This window comes from Melospiza georgiana, chromosome 3 (genome assembly GCF_028018845.1).
Source record: "Melospiza georgiana isolate bMelGeo1 chromosome 3, bMelGeo1.pri, whole genome shotgun sequence".
Classification (NCBI taxonomy): Eukaryota; Metazoa; Chordata; class Aves; order Passeriformes; family Passerellidae; genus Melospiza; species Melospiza georgiana.
The window spans coordinates 81,019,917-81,038,597 of record NC_080432.1 but is presented as its reverse complement, the minus strand read 5'-3'; the positions used below and the strand labels follow the sequence as shown (position 1 = coordinate 81,038,597).

The following is an 18,681-nucleotide window of genomic DNA, read 5'->3' as shown; positions in this document are numbered from 1 at the left end:
TAGCAATCAAAATGTTTTGTGTATGAATATGAATACAGTTATATGTAGCAATTAGGTGCTGTATTAGTATCTGAATTAGCAGCTCTGGAGTATGGCCAGCTTGTGCCAGGAAGGCAGCCAGTAGCCTGGAGGAGAAATACTTTAATTAATATGTAATAACTGCTCTAGAGAGCTCTCAGTATTCTGGCAAGCTGCACTTGTAATTTTTTGTACTACTTAGGACGGTTGTAATATCTGTTCGAAAAAGTGTGGAAGACAATTCAATGTACATTTTTCATACTGCATGAAAAAGTATAAGGGTGCTTGAAAACTTACTTAAATGAAGTGAGATCAAAAATTACTTGGATCTACTGAATATATTTAAAAGCCAAAAATTTCTTTATAGAATGAAGATATCACAGCAAGAATTATTTGCATTAGGGCATTTAAAGATTTACTCATGTACTGTTCTGTTTATTTTTGGTGCAAGGTTTCTTCACAAAGGAAGAAGGCAGTACATTTTTTTGATCTATGTATAGAGGTGAAGTTTAACTTCAGGAATATTCTTTTCAATAGATAATAAAGCTGTTCATACAAAACATGCCAACCACATCTCTAAACTACATTTCTGTAGATTAATGAGAGCAACTTACTAACCTGAAGCAGTAATTTGAAGGGCTCCAGTTTTCGTTAGGTAGATAAATGGTCTCCCACTTCTGCAGTGGGACTTATTCCCACATGAACATTCCATTCTGAAATGCTTCAGATAAGGCATCATCATTTATCTTAACTGTCTGTTGTGTTGAAAACCAGTGGAAACTTTCTCTTTTAGACTCTGCCCTGTCATTATTGTAATAAAAAAAGAGAATCAAGTGATGAAAAAGGCATAGTTTTTTCATGAGTGCCTGGAAGCACAAAGAGACAAAATCAATGTGTTAGTTTAATTTGAGCTGAATGTCTTCAGCCTTTTATATTCCAATTATTTTATTAGCTGTATAGGCCATAAAAATACATTGTAAACCTGGACGTCACTAAGTAGAATGGAAATAAAATCACAGCTCTAAAGTAATTTAGTCAGTTACTTTATGCAAGCTACTTAAGCTCAGTTTTAGGTGCCCACTTTCTTTGTTGGTTTTGCCTCCATGAATGGGGGCCATGTGAGATTGAATTCTCAAAACCAGTCATCCCTGGTGGGCTTGTCTCCTGTCTGTTGCCTTTTAATCTTTTTGTACGTGGACAGGCAGGGTGACAGGTGGTTCAGCCCTTCCTTGTACCTTCATACCATGTGAAACTTGTGACGGATGCTTCTCAAGGCTTAGCTGCCTCTTGGCCTTGCAGGAGGGGGACTCTGATTCCTAGTGCTGCCCTGCAAATCATGCAGAGGTGCTGAGGACTGTTCATGGTGGTGTAACCATTTATTTGGGAGGGTGATAGGCTGAAATGGACATTCTGTCCCCTGGTGTTTGCAGTTTCCTTTGAACAGTAAAACTGCAGGCTCACTCTGGGAAAGATAAGGATGAGAAGTCTTGTAGAAGTTGGACTTCTTAGAAGCTTTGTAACTGCCTGGTCTCCCTTAGACTCCTGCCTACAAACTGTGGTTTGTGTCATGTCTTGTCCCATCAGTAGCCATTGGGGCTGTAATAGGCGACAGATCTCAGAGGAGTTGTGTCCTGACACACCCAAGGTGCTCTTGAGCTTTCCCCTACTGCAGGGAACTAGACCTTTCATAAACTTGGTCTTTGCTGTTCAGGCAATGTCATGGGGTCTTTGTTCTTCCTAATCTCTTGTGCTGTCCCTTTGCACAGTTTGAGATTTTGCTGCAGAGGTGCAAGGCAGCGGGGCTATCATATATGGGGTAGCCCTACACAGGAAATGGCCATAAAAGCACATCAGCCTTAGATTGTGCCTTGAAACTCTATTATTTTATCACATGATCAAAAAATCCCTGTGACACACATCCCTCCCTCCCTTCCCTAGACAGTTAGGCCATGGCTTGTTGAAAGCATTGTTTGACCTAAAATAAAGTTTTTGTTTCTTGTACTCGTTTCTGGTTATCTCTAGCTATCTATTCTCGTCTTTCATTTGCATTGTAAGTTCTTGGAAGAAACAAGTTTTTGCTTGTTGGTTTCTTTTTCTGTCGTTAGTGCCTTGCATGATGAGGTCTCAGTCAATGTTTAGGGCTCACTGGCACTTCAGCAACTCATCTCCTAAGCCTTGGTAGTGGTAGATCTACTTGCAAGTACACTTTATTTGGTCTTGTGGTTATAAGCTTTTCCAGATAATTTTATTTGTCTTCATCACTGAATCACAATTGTTTATCTAACTATGTCTTTAGGAAAGATATTCTAAAGAAAATTCCAACTACACAAATTTAAAACTCTTTCAGGTTGAAAGAGTTGTCCTGTTTTCTGTATAATTCAAAATGAAGATAAAATATTTTTTCCAATTCACTTTGAATTAGCAACTTTTTCCACTTATTGTTTAGACAGTTTTTCCCCCGATATTGGTGGGGGCATTTCCAATATATACATGACTATATATATCAAGCATATTAGTTGTAATTACTAGCTGTGCTAAAAAACCCCACTTGTGGCTGAAACTATAGTGGACTCACCTGAATCGAATCTGAATGATCTAATAAACCAAGTACAGTTTTCACAATGTCTATAAAGCTCAAGCAGTATCAAAAGTAGTGAAATTTTCCCATTATATATATGAAAGAGGTTTTAGTAACTCAACTTTTTGTCTAAAGTAAAATCACATTCCTATTACAGTCTAAAAGCCTATTGATTACTCCTTATTGATGTTCAGTATGATCTACATCTAGTAATGAAGTTTAAAAATTATTACTCTTTTTTTCAGCAAATGTACCTGTTTAAAGTCATTAAGGTCTAGCATGAAGTCAAGTGAAATGAATGAACTGATGTCAGAATGAATATGAATCCTCAAAGGTGTCTTTAATGACCTAGGCATCAGTTTGAATAATAGGTTAGTTACTAGAGAAATGTTTTTGTGCTTATAAGAAAAAAAAAAGTAGGAGTAATAGCTACAAAAAAGTTAATTGCATGCTTTGAGCTGATAAAATTTAAATTAGTTGATGATCTAAATTGTTAGGGTTTTTTTTACCATGTTAGGTAAATAAATTTCAAGATGTAGTTAAATGTTTTTAAAATAGTTGCCCAATTGCTACCTAACTTTAGTTCAGCAACATAAAATCCTAGGTGAAAACAAGTATTAACTGAAAGCTGAAATCACTTTGTCTTCTAAACTGTTGTCTTTTCTTTTCTATTTTGCAGCATGGGTGAGCTCTCTTTCCATGGGAATGGTCTTCTTCTGCTCCCCAATAGTCAGCATATTCACAGACCTGTTTGGCTGTCGAAAAGTAGCTGTTATTGGAGCTGCAGTAGGGCTTGTTGGACTCCTTTCAAGTTCTTTTGTAAGGTAAAAAACTGAAATTCATAATTTTTAATGTATTTTATAAATTTTTTAGTGTTGTAATATTGATCTAATCAGTAGAAGGGTTAAACAGTGCTACCTTAAATTATCTTTAGAAAACTTATGTTTTTTGTTTGGTTTTGTCTTTCAAACTATGACTTGTAAACTTTCAACTTAAAAGTATTTTAAAAAACTTATTGTTTATAAATAAAAACAAGAGTACCTATTTAACAGGAACTACTATTTATAAATATATCAACAGCAAGACTAGTGCTATAAGATCAACAGCATTGTCCAGGATAAACTTATATATTTGCTTGATGTACATTGTGTTGTAACAGGTACATAAACATTGTTGTTGTCTTCCCTTCCAGGCCTGTCCCCTTAATTTTCTTTTGAAAGTTTTAATGGTGATAAAAACACAGTAGAGCCTCCAGGAAGCTGTTAAAATTCTAGTGAAATTTGATGTTTTCTTCTGTTCTTACTGGTCCAATTGCCAAATATGGAGATAGAGAAAACTTTGGTGTATTGACTATACTTAAGACTTATTCATTTTAGATTTTTTTTCTTCTAGTTTACAATTAATTTATGTGTTTCTTTTTGTTTTTTTCATTTGCATGTAACTTTTGCAGAGTAAATCTTAAGGAATTAAAGAGTGACTCATTTGTTGCATGTACCCTGTAGAAGATGAGGAAACAGGAAATTTACTTAGTTTAGTCACTGTCAGAAATTTGTTACTGAAGGTAGAGTGTAAAAAGTAGTGGGGAAATAATCCAGTTACCGCTAATTTTCAGAGACTTTTTTTGTCCCCACCCTTAGCAGAATAAGTATAGGAACAATCAAGCTACATTCAGAAGAGCTTTCCACTTAGGTGCAAATGTATTGATGCAGGCAAAAATCTTGTGAATGTCTTTTCTGTGCTTGTACTCTGAATCAGATGGATGTGAGCTGCTGTGATCTGAATGGTTAGTCCTGGTGCAAATATTTGGCTTTATTAATTTTATTAAACAAACAAAAAAATTAAAAGATGTGTCTTGGAAAAGTCTTTCTTCCTCCTTTCTACCTAGTAGTATGTTGAGTGATGAATACCAAACCACCCTTGTCATTAGATAAAGATCATTCTTGTGTTTGTCTGATACCCAGTGGAACAAGGGCACAGAAGAGACAAGCAAGAGCAAGTTGTTTTGTAAAGGTTTCAGAAATATTTCAGCTTAACTAAACTTTGAAGAGCACTTTGAGAGGTGAATTCTTGTAAGAGTACATGCCAGGTTGATATGCATACTTGGTGTTTCATTATGTTACTGACACTAAAATGATTTATGCCTGTGATGTTATCAGTTCATTAAAGGAGCATAGTTCAGATACAAAAGCCAGTGTTCTAGAAGTAAAATACTGTAAAGCAGGCAAATGTCATATGATCTACTGCTTTTGCATTGCACCAATTTCTTAATATAAATTTTATGTCTTAGGAAATTAAGATGTGTTTATAATGCAGGACAATATTTTAATATGCATGTTGTGCTGCAGACTCTTTGAGTGAATTTACATATGGAAGCAAAAGTTCACTGTCTTCACTGCATGATGTTACTCCTCTCATTTTGTTACTTCTGGTTTTATTTTCCTGATTATTTTCCATTAATAAAGGTAATAAGTCTTTCCCCTTTTGTTGTTTCTGCTGGCTTATGTTGTGTATCATCAGTTTCAGAAATTGATAGTTTAATATAGAAGGTGACAATATTATGTTACACACATAATTATTTTTCGCTATAATATTTATATATATAAATACCTAATATAAATAAATATATAGGTATTTATATATATAAATATCTATAAATATTTATATATAAATACCAGTACCTGGAGTCAGACCTTGATTAGTCAATTACTATTTCCTAAGAAGTTCTTACATAGGGAGCTTGTGATATCTTATTTTTTTACAGAGGGGTGCTGGCAGGTTGCATCCTGTCACAAAAAGCACTATGTAAAGCACTCATGCTCATTTAAAAAAAGTTAGAGTTAAAAAGATTAACTGTTTTCCAGAAGGGCTTTAAATGCAGGTGTTAATTGATAAAACAGGAGGTGAGGGTTCATTGTAAACATAACATTAAAAAAATTATATAAACTCTCATGTGCTACCTCAGAAAACTCATAAAAATTTCTTGCACCCTGCCTCTGTCTAAATGTTAAAAAATGTTTTCTTTCACTAACTAGTACTACAGCACTAATTTAATTAATTATACTGCTGCTGTTACTTCATACTTTTAACATTTCTTGCACAAGAACTTTTTATTCATGTCACGTGTTTGTGATCAATTAAAATGGCTCTGCTTTGTTTCAGTTGTAGAGTAAATGGTAATAATAGTGAACTTTATAATGAAGATCCACCTTCCTATGAGATGAAATGTTTCATTTCTTATTAACATTTTTTTAGTTCTTTCTTAGCATATTCAATATATGTGCCAAACCACTGAATTTAAAGTATTTATTCAAAAGGAGACTATTTGTCTAAAAAATTAATACCTAAAGAATTTATAATTTATTAATATATTACATTACAAAATTTTGTCAGTATTTAAATATTTTATTTTTCATTATTAATGATGTTTGCCACATTTGTTACTTTATTTTCATAACAAATTGTTTACTTGATTTCTATGGGTTCATGAGGAGAGTTCAGTATGACATTTGACCTGCTAGCAAAGTGAAGAAATGTGTAAATCAAAACAGTACAATTTTCTTTGGGGAAAAAAAAAAATCCAAAAACCCAGCAATGGTTGAACTTACATTTGGCTAATGTGCCTTGACAGTGATTTTTAAAACTTTTTTTAGCTACACTATTTGATGTAATTAGAATTGAATTGAATTTTTATTTTTTTACCTGTTCAGTAAATTCTGTGAAATTTTTCAGTGGAAGGAGATAGATAGACTAGTTGGTGAATTAAGCTGATACAGTGCTATTCAACTATAAGTATATACAAACTCTTATTTACAGTAGTGAGTTGTGTTGATTGATTGAGAAGCTGTTTTGTTGTCACCTCCAGGTGCATGAGCATCCACTGCCTTACCAAACACTGACTTGTTCTTTTCTTTTGGTGCAGCACCATTGAGCCTCTGTATTTCACCTACGGGATCGTGTTTGCCTGTGGCTGCTCCTTTGCCTACCAGCCCTCCCTGGTCATCCTCGGGCACTACTTCAAGAAGCGCCTGGGCCTGGTGAATGGCATCGTCACCGCGGGCAGCAGCCTGTTCACAGTGTCACTGCCCTTCCTCCTCAGGGTCCTCCTCGACTCTGTCGACCTCTTCAACACCTTGAGGGTCCTCTGCATCCTTATGTTTGTTCTCTTCCTGGCTGGATTTACGTACAAACCTCTTGTTCCCAACACCAAAGACAAGGAGGGAGGAAAGAAGGGAAAATTCAAATTACCTCCTGCGAAAAAGATTTGCAATTTCTCCGTTTTCAAAGTTCTCAGCTACCGAATCTGGGCATTAGGGATTCCAGCTGCACTTTTTGGATACTTTGTGCCTTATGTTCACTTGGTAAGTGTACATTTCTTCCTGGGTGTGATGTGTTTGAAACTATACATACTTGCCTTTGTGTTATTGCTAAAGAAAGCAATTGGTGATTGGAAGCCAGTTTAAACTGCAGGTTGTGTTGGGGAGAAACACAAAATTAATTTGGATGTTGTCTTATTAAAAGAGTGCTTTAATCAGAAGTATTAGTTAAGCCAGATAGAATATTTATTCTTTGGTCTCAATGCAAGGTTTAAAATACTTTAACAATGAAAAGAGAGATTTGAAAAATATTCTATACTATTCCAAAGAGAATTCTTTATTTTGGTACTCAGCTGCATACATGGCCAATGACACTTGTATGAAAGGAGTAAAACATTCCAGAAGTGTAATTTTTGTTCCTTTGTATGGAGGTTTGTTAAAGTGTCAATTTTCAGGCTCCGTTGTATTCACCATGTTTCAGGTTTATTAAAAGCAAAATACATGGATTTTTCTGTCTCTCAAACTTCAGCCTTTTAGTTTACTACATTTTATAGCATTCATGTAACTGCTGCTCTTACCCTGTCCCACAGCTGCCAGGTGAGCTGTGTTTTATTGCTGTCTTCAGCAGCTGAAGGAGCTTTGGCTTCTGGTGATGGGGAAGATGTCAATTAGCCATCTCCTGTACATGTACTAGAGTTATTTCCCTAGCAGGGTTTTGTTGTTTTTTTTTTTTCTGTAGTACACTCCTAAGCTAAGAAATTCAGGTGCAACTGGGAGATGCATGCATTTGTATCAGGATGGCTGACACACATTGCACTGTTTAAATGGTGAAATGGTGATCCTGGACACCTTGCTGGTGGTGCTCTCTTGACTGAAGTGGTGTGAACCAAAGGGCTTCAAGGGGAAAGGTGGGGAAAAGCCCAGAGTCTCCATTGAGATGCTGCTTTGAGACCATTACACATCCTCATATTAAGAGTATTTGATAGAGCATGGGCTAGTAGAACTCATTATGAAAACACAAGGGTCATTTTAATACTCATTATTCACCCATGATAGAACAGTGAGATTAATGAAAATAAATATCTTCATTTCTGTTGAAAAATCTTCAATGCCTTAAAAGCTATTTTTTTATTCAATATAACAAATGGCTGTCACTGCTTTCTGGCAATGGATTAGATTACTGACTCTACATCAGATATTTATTTTTAAAAGTATCTTATGGTGGGGGCCAGTGTGTTTTTGAGCAGTTATAAACTGACTTCTATTAATGCTTACTTCTTGTAACTTAGTTTTTAATCATGTAGATCTTATTGTATAACACTTCGAATTAGCCTTTTTCAAAGAACTGTACAATCCAGAAGACATCTTATGCTATTTCCCCATAAGCTTTGTAGAGATGCTTTAAAATAAAACCAACTTCAGAGGAGTAGGAGTCAGGTGGTCTAGAGTAAGCTATTGGGTAGGTCATAAATCATTGTTAACCCTTGCAGAGAACTGAAGAATAAGGCTATACAAGCAGGCAAAAAGAACTTCTAAAATATATTTATTGAACAAAAAGCTTGTGATTTTTTTTTTAGAAGATGCTTGTGTTACTGCTTCCTGTTTATAATTCAGACTAAAGCAGCTGGTTGGCTTGTAGAGAACAAAGCCCCTTATATTATCCCATACAATATAATATGATGATAATATAATTTTCTTTTTTTATTGGGTCCTTTCCCCCCATCAGACTGTAGTGTTAGAATCTAATATTTTAAGGATTACCTCAAAATTATATGAAGATACTCTTTTTGCTCAGAGTTTCAGAGAAACCATGATGCTTACGTGTTTATATAACACAAAATCTTCAATGGGAGACAGACACAAACTTTGTATGTGCCCTTTGAGAGGGGAATCTTCAGCTCTCAGCAAAACTTAGACTGAATAATTCTTGTCAGAACCCCTCCCTGAAACCCACAAGTTTTCATTTTAATTTATGTGTATCTAAATACTTGATTTTCCTTAAAATCCCTGTGGATCTGAAAAAAATCAGTGTTTATGAAGGCACAGTGTGGATTGTGCCCTTCAACACAGATACTTCAGCTCAAGTAGATAGCTCTGGATTTTTTCATCGTAGTTTTGTCTGCTTTTGATAAAAAAGCCACACTTTGTGTACTTCCAGAAGTAAAAAGAAGTATGTACTTACAAGTAAGTTAAAGGCTATAAGAAAAATAGTTTTTCACTGGCACATCTACCCGAGACTACTTTCCTCATCTTTTGAAAATGAAAGTTACTATTGTTTCATTATTTATTTTTAAAAATGTGGTAACTGGAAGAGGGATATGATCTCTAGACAAGTGACAGCTTTTGTTATGGTAAAATTCTTGAATTTTTCCCAGTGTTAGGGGTGTCTGACAGCAGCCAGACTGCTAGACTTGTAACACTGGTTAAAAGTGCCCTAAGAAAAAAATACAGCGAATGTCATAGCCTCTGACCTGGTACCTGTACTCACCAAGTTCCATTTTTCCCACCTGGAAAGACAGCTTCTGCCAGAATGGCTGTGTGTGACCATGTGATGAAACCCAGGTGGCACAGACCCTGCAGGCTGGGGTCCCTGTGTGTCACTGCTTTGCCCCTGGAGTCACTGTCTGCCAGCCTGGCATTGCTCAGGAGATCCTGAGGTCCCAGCCAGGCTCTCTGTGTGCTTCTGTGCCCTTCCCAGTCTCTGTTCATCCCTCCTGCATTTCCTGAAGCCTGTTGGAAAGGAGAATACATGCTGTGACTCCTGTAGTGAAAGAGAAGTAAAAACTTTTTTGGGCTTTGAAGTAACAGAATTAGCCAAGTCTTTGCAGTTTAACTCTCTGCACCATGTTTGCTGTGTGGAATAAAAGCTGTTAAAACTGAAGAAACAACCTGCTCATTAAGCAGGCTCTAATTTAAAATTAAATGCACTAACAAATTGATTATATGGCATGCTAGATAGGAGCTGGTAACTCTTGCCAGCTCCTTGGCATGAATCCTGACTGGTAGGTATTAGGCATCAGATTCCTTTTGGCTCTTGCAGGGGAGAACCAAAAGGGAGAGCTTTTCTTATCCCTGTTTAATTGGTGTCAAATTCCATTAATAGGTGTTCCATTACATGTAACTTGGGAATTGGGTTGAGATGAAGACTATAAATAAGTTTTGACTTAAGTTTGTTATATACTTTCAGCATTAATTGAGATTGTTGAAGAACAAACCAATAAATCATAAGATTACTAAATCAAATGGTTGTTATTCCTCTCAATTTTAAAATCAGTCCAAACTAGTGACTGCGATTTTCTTGCTTTGGTGCCTCTCTAAAAGAGGCAGACAGACAAGTAAAATCCTTGCTTAGTCTATTATGGTTTAAATTGTGAATTCATAGCAGCAATCTGTAGAATCAGTGGAAAATGCTCTTTTCAAGTGTTTTTACTAAAGACTGTATCACAAGGAAATGAAGTATATCTGGAAGAAAGTATACCTAGTCTCTGTGCCACTTGTCCTGTGCTTGTTTTGATAATAAATAGAGAACTTCTGTTTTTCAGCAGTCTGATGTTAAGGGCTTGTTGTTCTCTTACCCTTAAAAATATTTACTCAATCAGTATCATGCATCCTTAATTCTTAGGAGCTTGTTAGGTAATTTCTGTTAAAATTTGATACAAGGTCACATGCTCTGTAGCTTACAAGATGTGGTTGCCTTTTGTGCTTTATTTAGCAGGGTGAAAAGAAATACTGCTTAAAATGGATGTTGTCACTGCCTGGTCTTCTCTAAGCAATGACTGAGGTCATTACCAGGTTTCAGTATGAATTTAGGAAAATATTAATTATGACACACTTAAAAAAGGGATCCAGTATTGTGTAATTTTGATGTAGCAATATTCAGCCACTGTGAGGAATACTGCTAGGACTGATAATACCATCTTAATGCTTTTGAGTGTTTCAGTCCTGTAGTAATTTGTCTTGGAGTGTTTACAAGTATGGTTTGATTTAGCAGTTACTTTTATTAAATGCCTCTTGCTAATAAGTCCTGCCTTATTTACAGTATTTGATACCTTGCAGGATGAAAAACTGAATTTAACAACCAAGTAATTGGAAAAAAGTGCACATATTTATTATGTGTTCTACTTTTAAAAAAAGCATCTGGATAGTAGATAATGCAATGAAAATGTGTCTTGATAAAGTTTACCTTTTTAAGTTTAAATATTTGTTATGAAGAAAATACTCCTAAAGAATTACTAGATATGTTTGAAAATAAGGTTTGTGGTTTAAATATGGCTGCAGGCTTGTATACAAAGATATTCATGAATTGATATGCAGTGTGAAAGTTCCCATGACAGTGACTGTCCTTTTAAAACTTCAGAGTAGCTCAGGAAAAGATTTCAGTATTTCTCACCTTGCTTTGCTGCCTGTTTCTTAATTTACTGTGTAGATCTGGCTTTTCCTTTTGATGCTTATCCATGCTCATATTCCACAATGGGTACATGCATATGTAGACATTTCTGGTTAGCAGTAGCTATGTGGAGTACATGTGTTCTCTGTCTGTTTGCTTCATGTTTAAGAGAAGAAAAAATGGTTTGTGTCTGACCATTTTTTTCTAACAACTTTCTTAGGAGACTCTGTCTTGGTAGGCAAATAAGTACTGGATTTAATGTCCTCCATAGATGGATGCTGAAGATTCATTGCCTCATTGCCTCTCTGAAATCTGCATGTGCCAGGAATAGGCACATCTAGACCTCTAGAGAACAGGGAAGTGAGATTGCAGACCTAATGCTCAGGGGGGAAAAAGGTAGATATTTCTGCTGAGAAACAAAGCATCACCTTGGACTCTGCTCTAAGATTCTTGGAAAAGAAAATACATCTCAGAAATGAAAAGTAAAGATGCTTCCAAGCAATTTTATTCATGGGAGAGTCATGAAGCTGGTTAGAGTACGTTAGTCAAAAGGACTTTTTCATGCATATAAACAAACTCATTTTCTTGGCTGCATCACAAAATCAGGCAACTTGGATAAATATTAGTCTGTCCTCTGGGTGGCTGTGTCTGTCTCCAGATCTTGTGTTTGTCACTTTGAAGTTGCTGAGTCTAGTGCTATGGCCACAGTGTCTGTCCTTGGACAAAAAGACAGTGCTCTCTGCTGGTCTATGTTTCCTATCTTTTGCTGGAGCATTCATTTTGTTCCTGCTCTTTAGATAAGAAAAGTAGTCTTTTCACTTTAGAAACATAATTAACAGGAGGACTTGCTGATATGGATTAGAGCTGATGCAGACTTTTTTTGCCAGATTTGATTCCTCCCCCCCCACCTTCTGATCTATAGTGTAAGTTCTGTGTCTTTTGTGTGATTTATCTGTTCTACAAATACCTTATCACCTTGGAGTATATTTTTAAATCGAGCCTTGAGGATGACTTGGCCTTCAGCTCTGTTCTTTATGAGCCACCTATTTTGGATAGATGGTTGCCCATGTCTCATTCTCTATCAGTGATGTGCCTTGTTTTTGTTAATAAGAGATCAGATTCCGCTGTGCAAATTCAGTGTGTTTGAACCTTTGCTCCCTAAAATATGTGCCAATAAAAACTGTTGTCTTGTGCAATCTGCTTGGAGAAATGAAGAGCCAAGTTCTTGTGAGATCCTCTGTAGTTACAGCTTTCATAGGAACTTGTCTGAAAATCTTGCTCTGTAATTTGCAAGCTGTATTTACTTCCATATACTCTGGAAGTTTCTAAAACTTATTCAGGACAACACATTCTATCTATTCTGCCTGTTAAGAAAAATGGACATTTTCCACTTGTAAACTGCTCCCTCCCCAGGCAAAAGCTTTGGGTTGTTAGGAAGAATTATACTGGAAAAATATAAAGGGAGTATAGAAACCACCTAAGACTCTTCAGGTAGTTCTGAGCTGCTGTGTTGGGATGAGGTATGATAGTCAGGATGAATCTCACTGCAGTGTTTGATGTCCTTGCCCAGCAAGACCCTAATCATCATCCATAACATTTCTTACAAATATTTCTGTAACTCTTCAAGCCTCCCCTAAGGGGAGAACACACTGATGTTGTGTTCCCTGAATGTTGTTAGCTATGACATCTCTAAATTACATCTCCTCACTTGAGAAATGAGTGTTTTAGCTTCTGCCCTTGTCCACAGACAGTGGCAGTGGCTCTGTGTCCTCTGCTGTGGGAGACTTGCCAAAGGAGCCACAGTAGAAAGGATTTACCTTGCAGTATGTGAAGCTGTTCAAGTTTTGTATTGTGTGTAAAGTCCTGATCCTACACCTCTCTCCTCCCTTTAATTCTTATGCCCCTGGGTTCCACAGTGGAGACAAATGGAAGCACAGAAATAAATGTTTTCCTCTATGTTTGAGGGCAGAGCATGTTGAAGAGTCAGGTGTATACTCTAAGGATTCTAGCAACCAAAAATCTCTAAACTTTCATGTACAAAGTCTGCATGTCCACAGTAAACTGCATACACATAACACATCTTGTAAGGCAGTAGCACATCAGTTCTTGTAAGGTAAGTACTGTCTGTTTTTTGAACCACCTGTATTATGTTATAAATTTGCTACTTTTACAATGTTGTGTAAAATAATGCTGAATATCCAATGGGTGTGTCTGGATTTTTTTTATTCAAACTGGAAAAAAACAGCCTCCATCACTCCATTCACTTGCTTTTATGGGCTGCTGTTCAAGAAACCTCTTTATTTCTTCAGATCTCCTTCAGATCAGTCATTTTTCTGAAGTCTACCACATCTTTTCTTTCCCAGAATCTGCTGTTAGTCTTGTAATGGCAGGAAAGTTATCTTTTAAATTATGTCCAGTACTAACCATAACTGTGTCAAACAGATTTCTCTACATGTAGATATTCTAAAAAAGCTAAAACTAGGTATAGCTGCCAGTTTTAGCGCTATTACCTTTCTCATCCACTTAATCTATCGTATTTCTTTCTCCAATGGAAGACTAACAAGACACTGGTTTTGTAAAGGTCTGATGTAATTATTAAGCAGATGTCACCGAGACCCAAAATCTTCAGTGGCTCCCTGTGCTTTACTTGCTTTTCTAATCTTTGCATTTATCTCCCTTCAGATCTCAACATCTGCTGCAGTTTGACTGCCCAGGTTAGTGAAATTTTCCCCCTTTATCCCACTTCTATTTTCCCATTTCTGTCATTATTCTGTGCACCCATTTATTTTTCAATATTTCTTAATGTTGACCTGGAAGCATTTATTCTTGGTTAGATCATCCACTTTGGACATTGGGGGTGGTGGTGGGAAACGAAACAAATTATTTCCTACTTTACATTTGTAATTACTATTGAAAGCATATTTTAGATATGTTTGTCAAATAAGTACTGAAGACAAATAATATTTGAAAATATACAGAAAGAACAGAAACAAACAAGAATAAACCGAAGCTTTTCTGGGCTATATTTTAGAATTAAAAGTAAATTAAATAAAAAAAAAAAAAAAAGGCAGCAGGTATGCTCAGGTGCAAACTATGTGGTGACCCTGTGACCCTGAAGACAAAGGAGTCTTCCTGAGGTCTGTGCAATACTGGCAGGTTGAAAGGTCTGAGTTTCATTGTGATTTCCTTTGTATCTGTCTCTAACAGCACACTATTTCATGTACTCTGGTGTAGTACAAATTATTCTGCTAGCAGATGGAGTGTATAATTCAAAGAGTAAATTCAGAGTGTTATAATTTTTTGTTTTAATGCTATTTCAATGGCAAACTCAAAATCTTGACTTTGGACTCTTGAAGCATCTTGACTTGAACTGAACTCTTGAAGCTCTTGAGCTATTTTCCAGGTTCTTTTCTGATGATTGGGTTAATTTTTTCATTACTACTGAGCGGAATATTTTCTAGTAAAGGGGAAAGTGGTTTTGGATTGCTCTAGGAAGGGGGGGAAAAAAAAAGAGAACATATATGTCTGTATCCTGAGTACGGACTGTATCTCTGTATAAGGAGGAGAGACTATCATTGTCATCTTTTCCTTAGGACTTAAATGAAAATTGGACTACTTGATTCAATTTCGATTCAAGGCCCTGATCCAGTAGATACTTGGCAGTGTATTCAGGACTGTCTTGAAGAATTGAGACAATTAAAAGCTTTCTTCTGTTCCCCTGTAGAATGAGTCAGGTGCTTCACCCAGGTTTGTGAAAGCTGAGGGAATTATGACCATGTCCACAAGTAGATCTCTAATCCTGAAGTGCTTGGATGCCCTGGGAATTCTGTGGTGCTTGAACAGAGGTTTGAGAATCCCTTTAGATTTTACTTGCCTAGGTCCAATGGTTTAAGGAGTCTAGTTTTGAGAGATGTGATATGAGTGGCACAGATGCTGTTGCTGAGCAATGATGTCAACCTCTCTTAGGGCATGACAGTAGCATTGTACAGGATTTGTACAGGATATCCTAATCCATTGCTTTGCTATTCCATAATTTCTTAATGGTAGCATATCATATAGTGTGCTCGGTTTTAATTGCATAAGTTGCAAACTGATAACATTTTATGACATTAGTAAATGCCACAAGGATTTGTGTGTTGGGGAGGTTTCTCATGAATGGGACTGCTGGGGTATGGTCCTTGAGCTTTTATTTGCAGCATCAGTCTCATTACATGGTTGAGACAATAGGAAGATGAGATTAGAGAAATTAGGGTGGGTTGTTTGTTTTCTTTTTTCCCCCACAAATCCCTGTTGGTCCTCAGTTTGTGATGTTACCTGTTAGATGTTTTAAAATAGATCTGCTGTTATTCTGGAAATTCAAATTAATGTGATTGACCTGTAACTCTCTAGGATGTTCTGATAGTAGCTGGTTTTGGACACAGTTGAATTTTGAGAGTGAAGTAGGCGCTGGAAACACTGCTTTGGGCCACAAGAAATGGCTGGAACTGAGACTGTAAAATATGGATTGTAGTCCCAAACAGGAATAAGTTAAAATAATGTTTTTAAAGGGTCTTATCCAATAATTTAACTCTCATCCCTTGTGTACATAACACTTCATTTTTTGTGGATCCCTGACTTTATTCTGCATCCTTGTGCTCAGTCACTGTGAGCTTCCAAAGATGCGTGTGTGCCTTTTCTGCCTTGTTGCTGCTGCCCAAGCCACACCAAGCCACTGGTTTCCTTCACATGCTCTTTAGGATAACACTAACAGCTCTGAGATTTTTTAAAAAATATTATTACTATTTAAGGCATATGGCTTCAGCACTAGCTGTTTTTTGAAAAAAAAAAACAAAACTCAAAATTATTTTAACTGTGTAATTGTAAACCTTGAGTATTTTTGAATTTTTAATGCTTAGGGTTTTTATGTTAAATAGGCTTAACAGTTAACCTGTTAACTGTTGTGTTCAGTTTTACTTCAGAAATTCAGATTATGCTTGTTCTGAATCTTCATGATGTATGAATTATTGTGTTTAATCTGCTTTACTCAGTGGAATAAGAGAAAAGTTCACTGTTGGCATGCAATGAATCACCTTGTTTATTTAATTTTTTCTTTTCTTCAGATAATTTAAATTGACAAGAGATAAAAAGAGGTACTAGCACTGCTGGGGCAAGTGTGTCAGCAAGACTTTCTCAAAGATATGCCATATGCATATTTGTCATGTGAAGATACTTAACTAAAGTAATATTTCATAGAAATTATCTCAGAATATTGGCAATCCCTCAAAAAATTGATCCAGGTTAGGTATTAGTAATGCTGTTTCTCTTAACATGACGATCATCTTTTCTGTAGAAGTGCAGGAGTTGCTGGCTCATTTTGCTGGTTTTTTTGCTTACCAGTGAAAGTTTCTTTGGTGGAGTCTGGACTAGAAATGTATTTGCCTTAAATGATCTTCCTGGTGCCCTGTATCATATAAAGCTTGCTGGCAACCAAGTTTCTTTTTCTGTTTCTCACCCTCCTTACCCCTCATTTTTTGTAGTGAGTCCATATGTTGGAGAATAAACAGTGACTTTCCAGAGTTAATTTATGCTCTGCTTCTTTGGATGTTTTCTGAAACATCCAATCATCCAGGACAGCTCAATGCAAAGAAAGAGATCACCAGTCCTGGCTACAGCATTGATTGAGCTGATGGGATGGCCAGGGTGCCACCTGGACCCTGTGTGGCTGATTCTCTCTGGCCTGGAGATAACTAAATTGCATAGAAAGTGAGAAAGTTATGCACAGTTTGTTCTTGTAGCCCTTCCTGGAAATGGGCTATGGGGTTTTAGGGCTTTTGGTGCTGATTCCACCCTACAGTCCATACTGGCTTCTCGACCTCATTCCTGCGCTTGCACCTCCGTTATGCTTATCTCCAGGAGCCAGAACAAGGACTTGTCCTGGAAAAGTGCTGCCCTACCTTTGTATGGGCCCCTTCTCCAGCCACACACTGTTCTTTTTCACAGTATGTTATTGCCAACAATCCTTGGCTGTTATTACCAGCAATCCTTGGTTGGCTCCACAGCTATCTGGCTATCAGTGTTTGAGACATGCGCACGAGCCCCCTTATCTTCTAGGCTTCTACACCCCCTCAGCACTTCCAGAAAACTTGATTTGGAGCAGTTAATAACATTTCTAGTACACAAATTGTACCAACAGTACTCCCTAAACATTTCCTTTTATCCTTAGGCTTGTTTACAGTGAAAGTGTCAGACAGTAGGACTTGCATCAGTAATTGAAGAAAAAGGTGGTTTTAATGTCCTCAGAGTTTCCTAGGTTTTATGCTGCCATTGGCCATCTGTTTTGGTCAGAGAGGCTGTTGCACTTAGCTTACAAAAGCTTTGCTTGATTGAGAATCCCCAAAATGGAATATACATGGGAAGGAAGTGTTTGACAGAAGTGTTTCTCACTAGTTTATAACCACTTCTTTCAGATTCAGGTTCTTGGTGTTCAGGAAAAAAAGGAGCTCCAGCTTTGCTGAGATTGATGTCTTTGATTCACTGTATGAATGTAGTTGAAATGCATGTGCAGGGAAGGGGAGGGCTATTGAGCGAAGGGAGACGACCCATCATCCTTTGATCAGCATCGAACTCCAATTTATTGATCCAACATGCACATTTTTATAACAGTATTAATTAAGCTCATACATATTACAAAACTTGAGCTCATAATTGGTCACAGATTGCACATTAACCCCTCCCTTTGTTTTCAATACCTGTGGTTTGTTATTGAAACCAAGATTTGTGTTCTCACCCTGATATGAATGGTTGTCAAAATCTCCATGTCTGTTCCCAAAACAGCCAAGGACAGAATGTTTACCTTTTATGAGAAGACTGCCTGAGAAATTAGCTGTTTACAGAAACAGGCTGTGAGAATTTGCTCCTCACAGCTGCCTTTTACTTTTCCATTCAGCTGTATATGATTTATGGCATGTCTGAACAAAACTCTATAAGCCATTTCTGGGCAAAATTCTCCAACAGAGGGCTTAGAAAAACCTGGGTCTTGGCTGGTTGGAGAGAGGTCAACCAGAACTGTGTATCCGAAAGCATTCTAGCCATTACCAAGTGGCTGCTATGTCTTCTAATCTCATTCTAAAAGTAATGAGAATTTGGGGAAGATCTGTGTGTGTCACCCTCATAGTAGAGAGCACAGGTATAAAGGAAAATGCTGATGCCAGGGATGCATTCAGTTCTGGTTTTCACCGTCTGTATATCTTTATTTGGACAACTAGGTTGTACAAAGATAAATTATATTTTTAAGTAAAGGAAGAAACCGTGCTACTCTGGACTGTAGTTTTGCCTGAGCTAACCAGGTCTTTTCTACATTTGGAAAAATCAGACCTGCAATTCAGCATGCACAGAGCCCTGAGTGA

General features: G+C 36.9%; 1 protein-coding gene across 1 annotated transcript in view; it reads left to right on the top strand.

Moving 5' to 3' along the window:
- SLC16A10 (solute carrier family 16 member 10) overlaps positions 1 to 18,681 on the top strand; it is a 61,620-nt gene that overhangs the window by 36,029 nt on the left and 6,910 nt on the right. The window contains exons 2-3 of the mRNA XM_058020789.1: positions 3,276 to 3,420; positions 6,516 to 6,954. Of these exons, the coding sequence (XP_057876772.1) occupies positions 3,276 to 3,420; positions 6,516 to 6,954 (584 nt within the window). The remainder of the gene's footprint in view (positions 1 to 3,275; positions 3,421 to 6,515; positions 6,955 to 18,681) is intronic.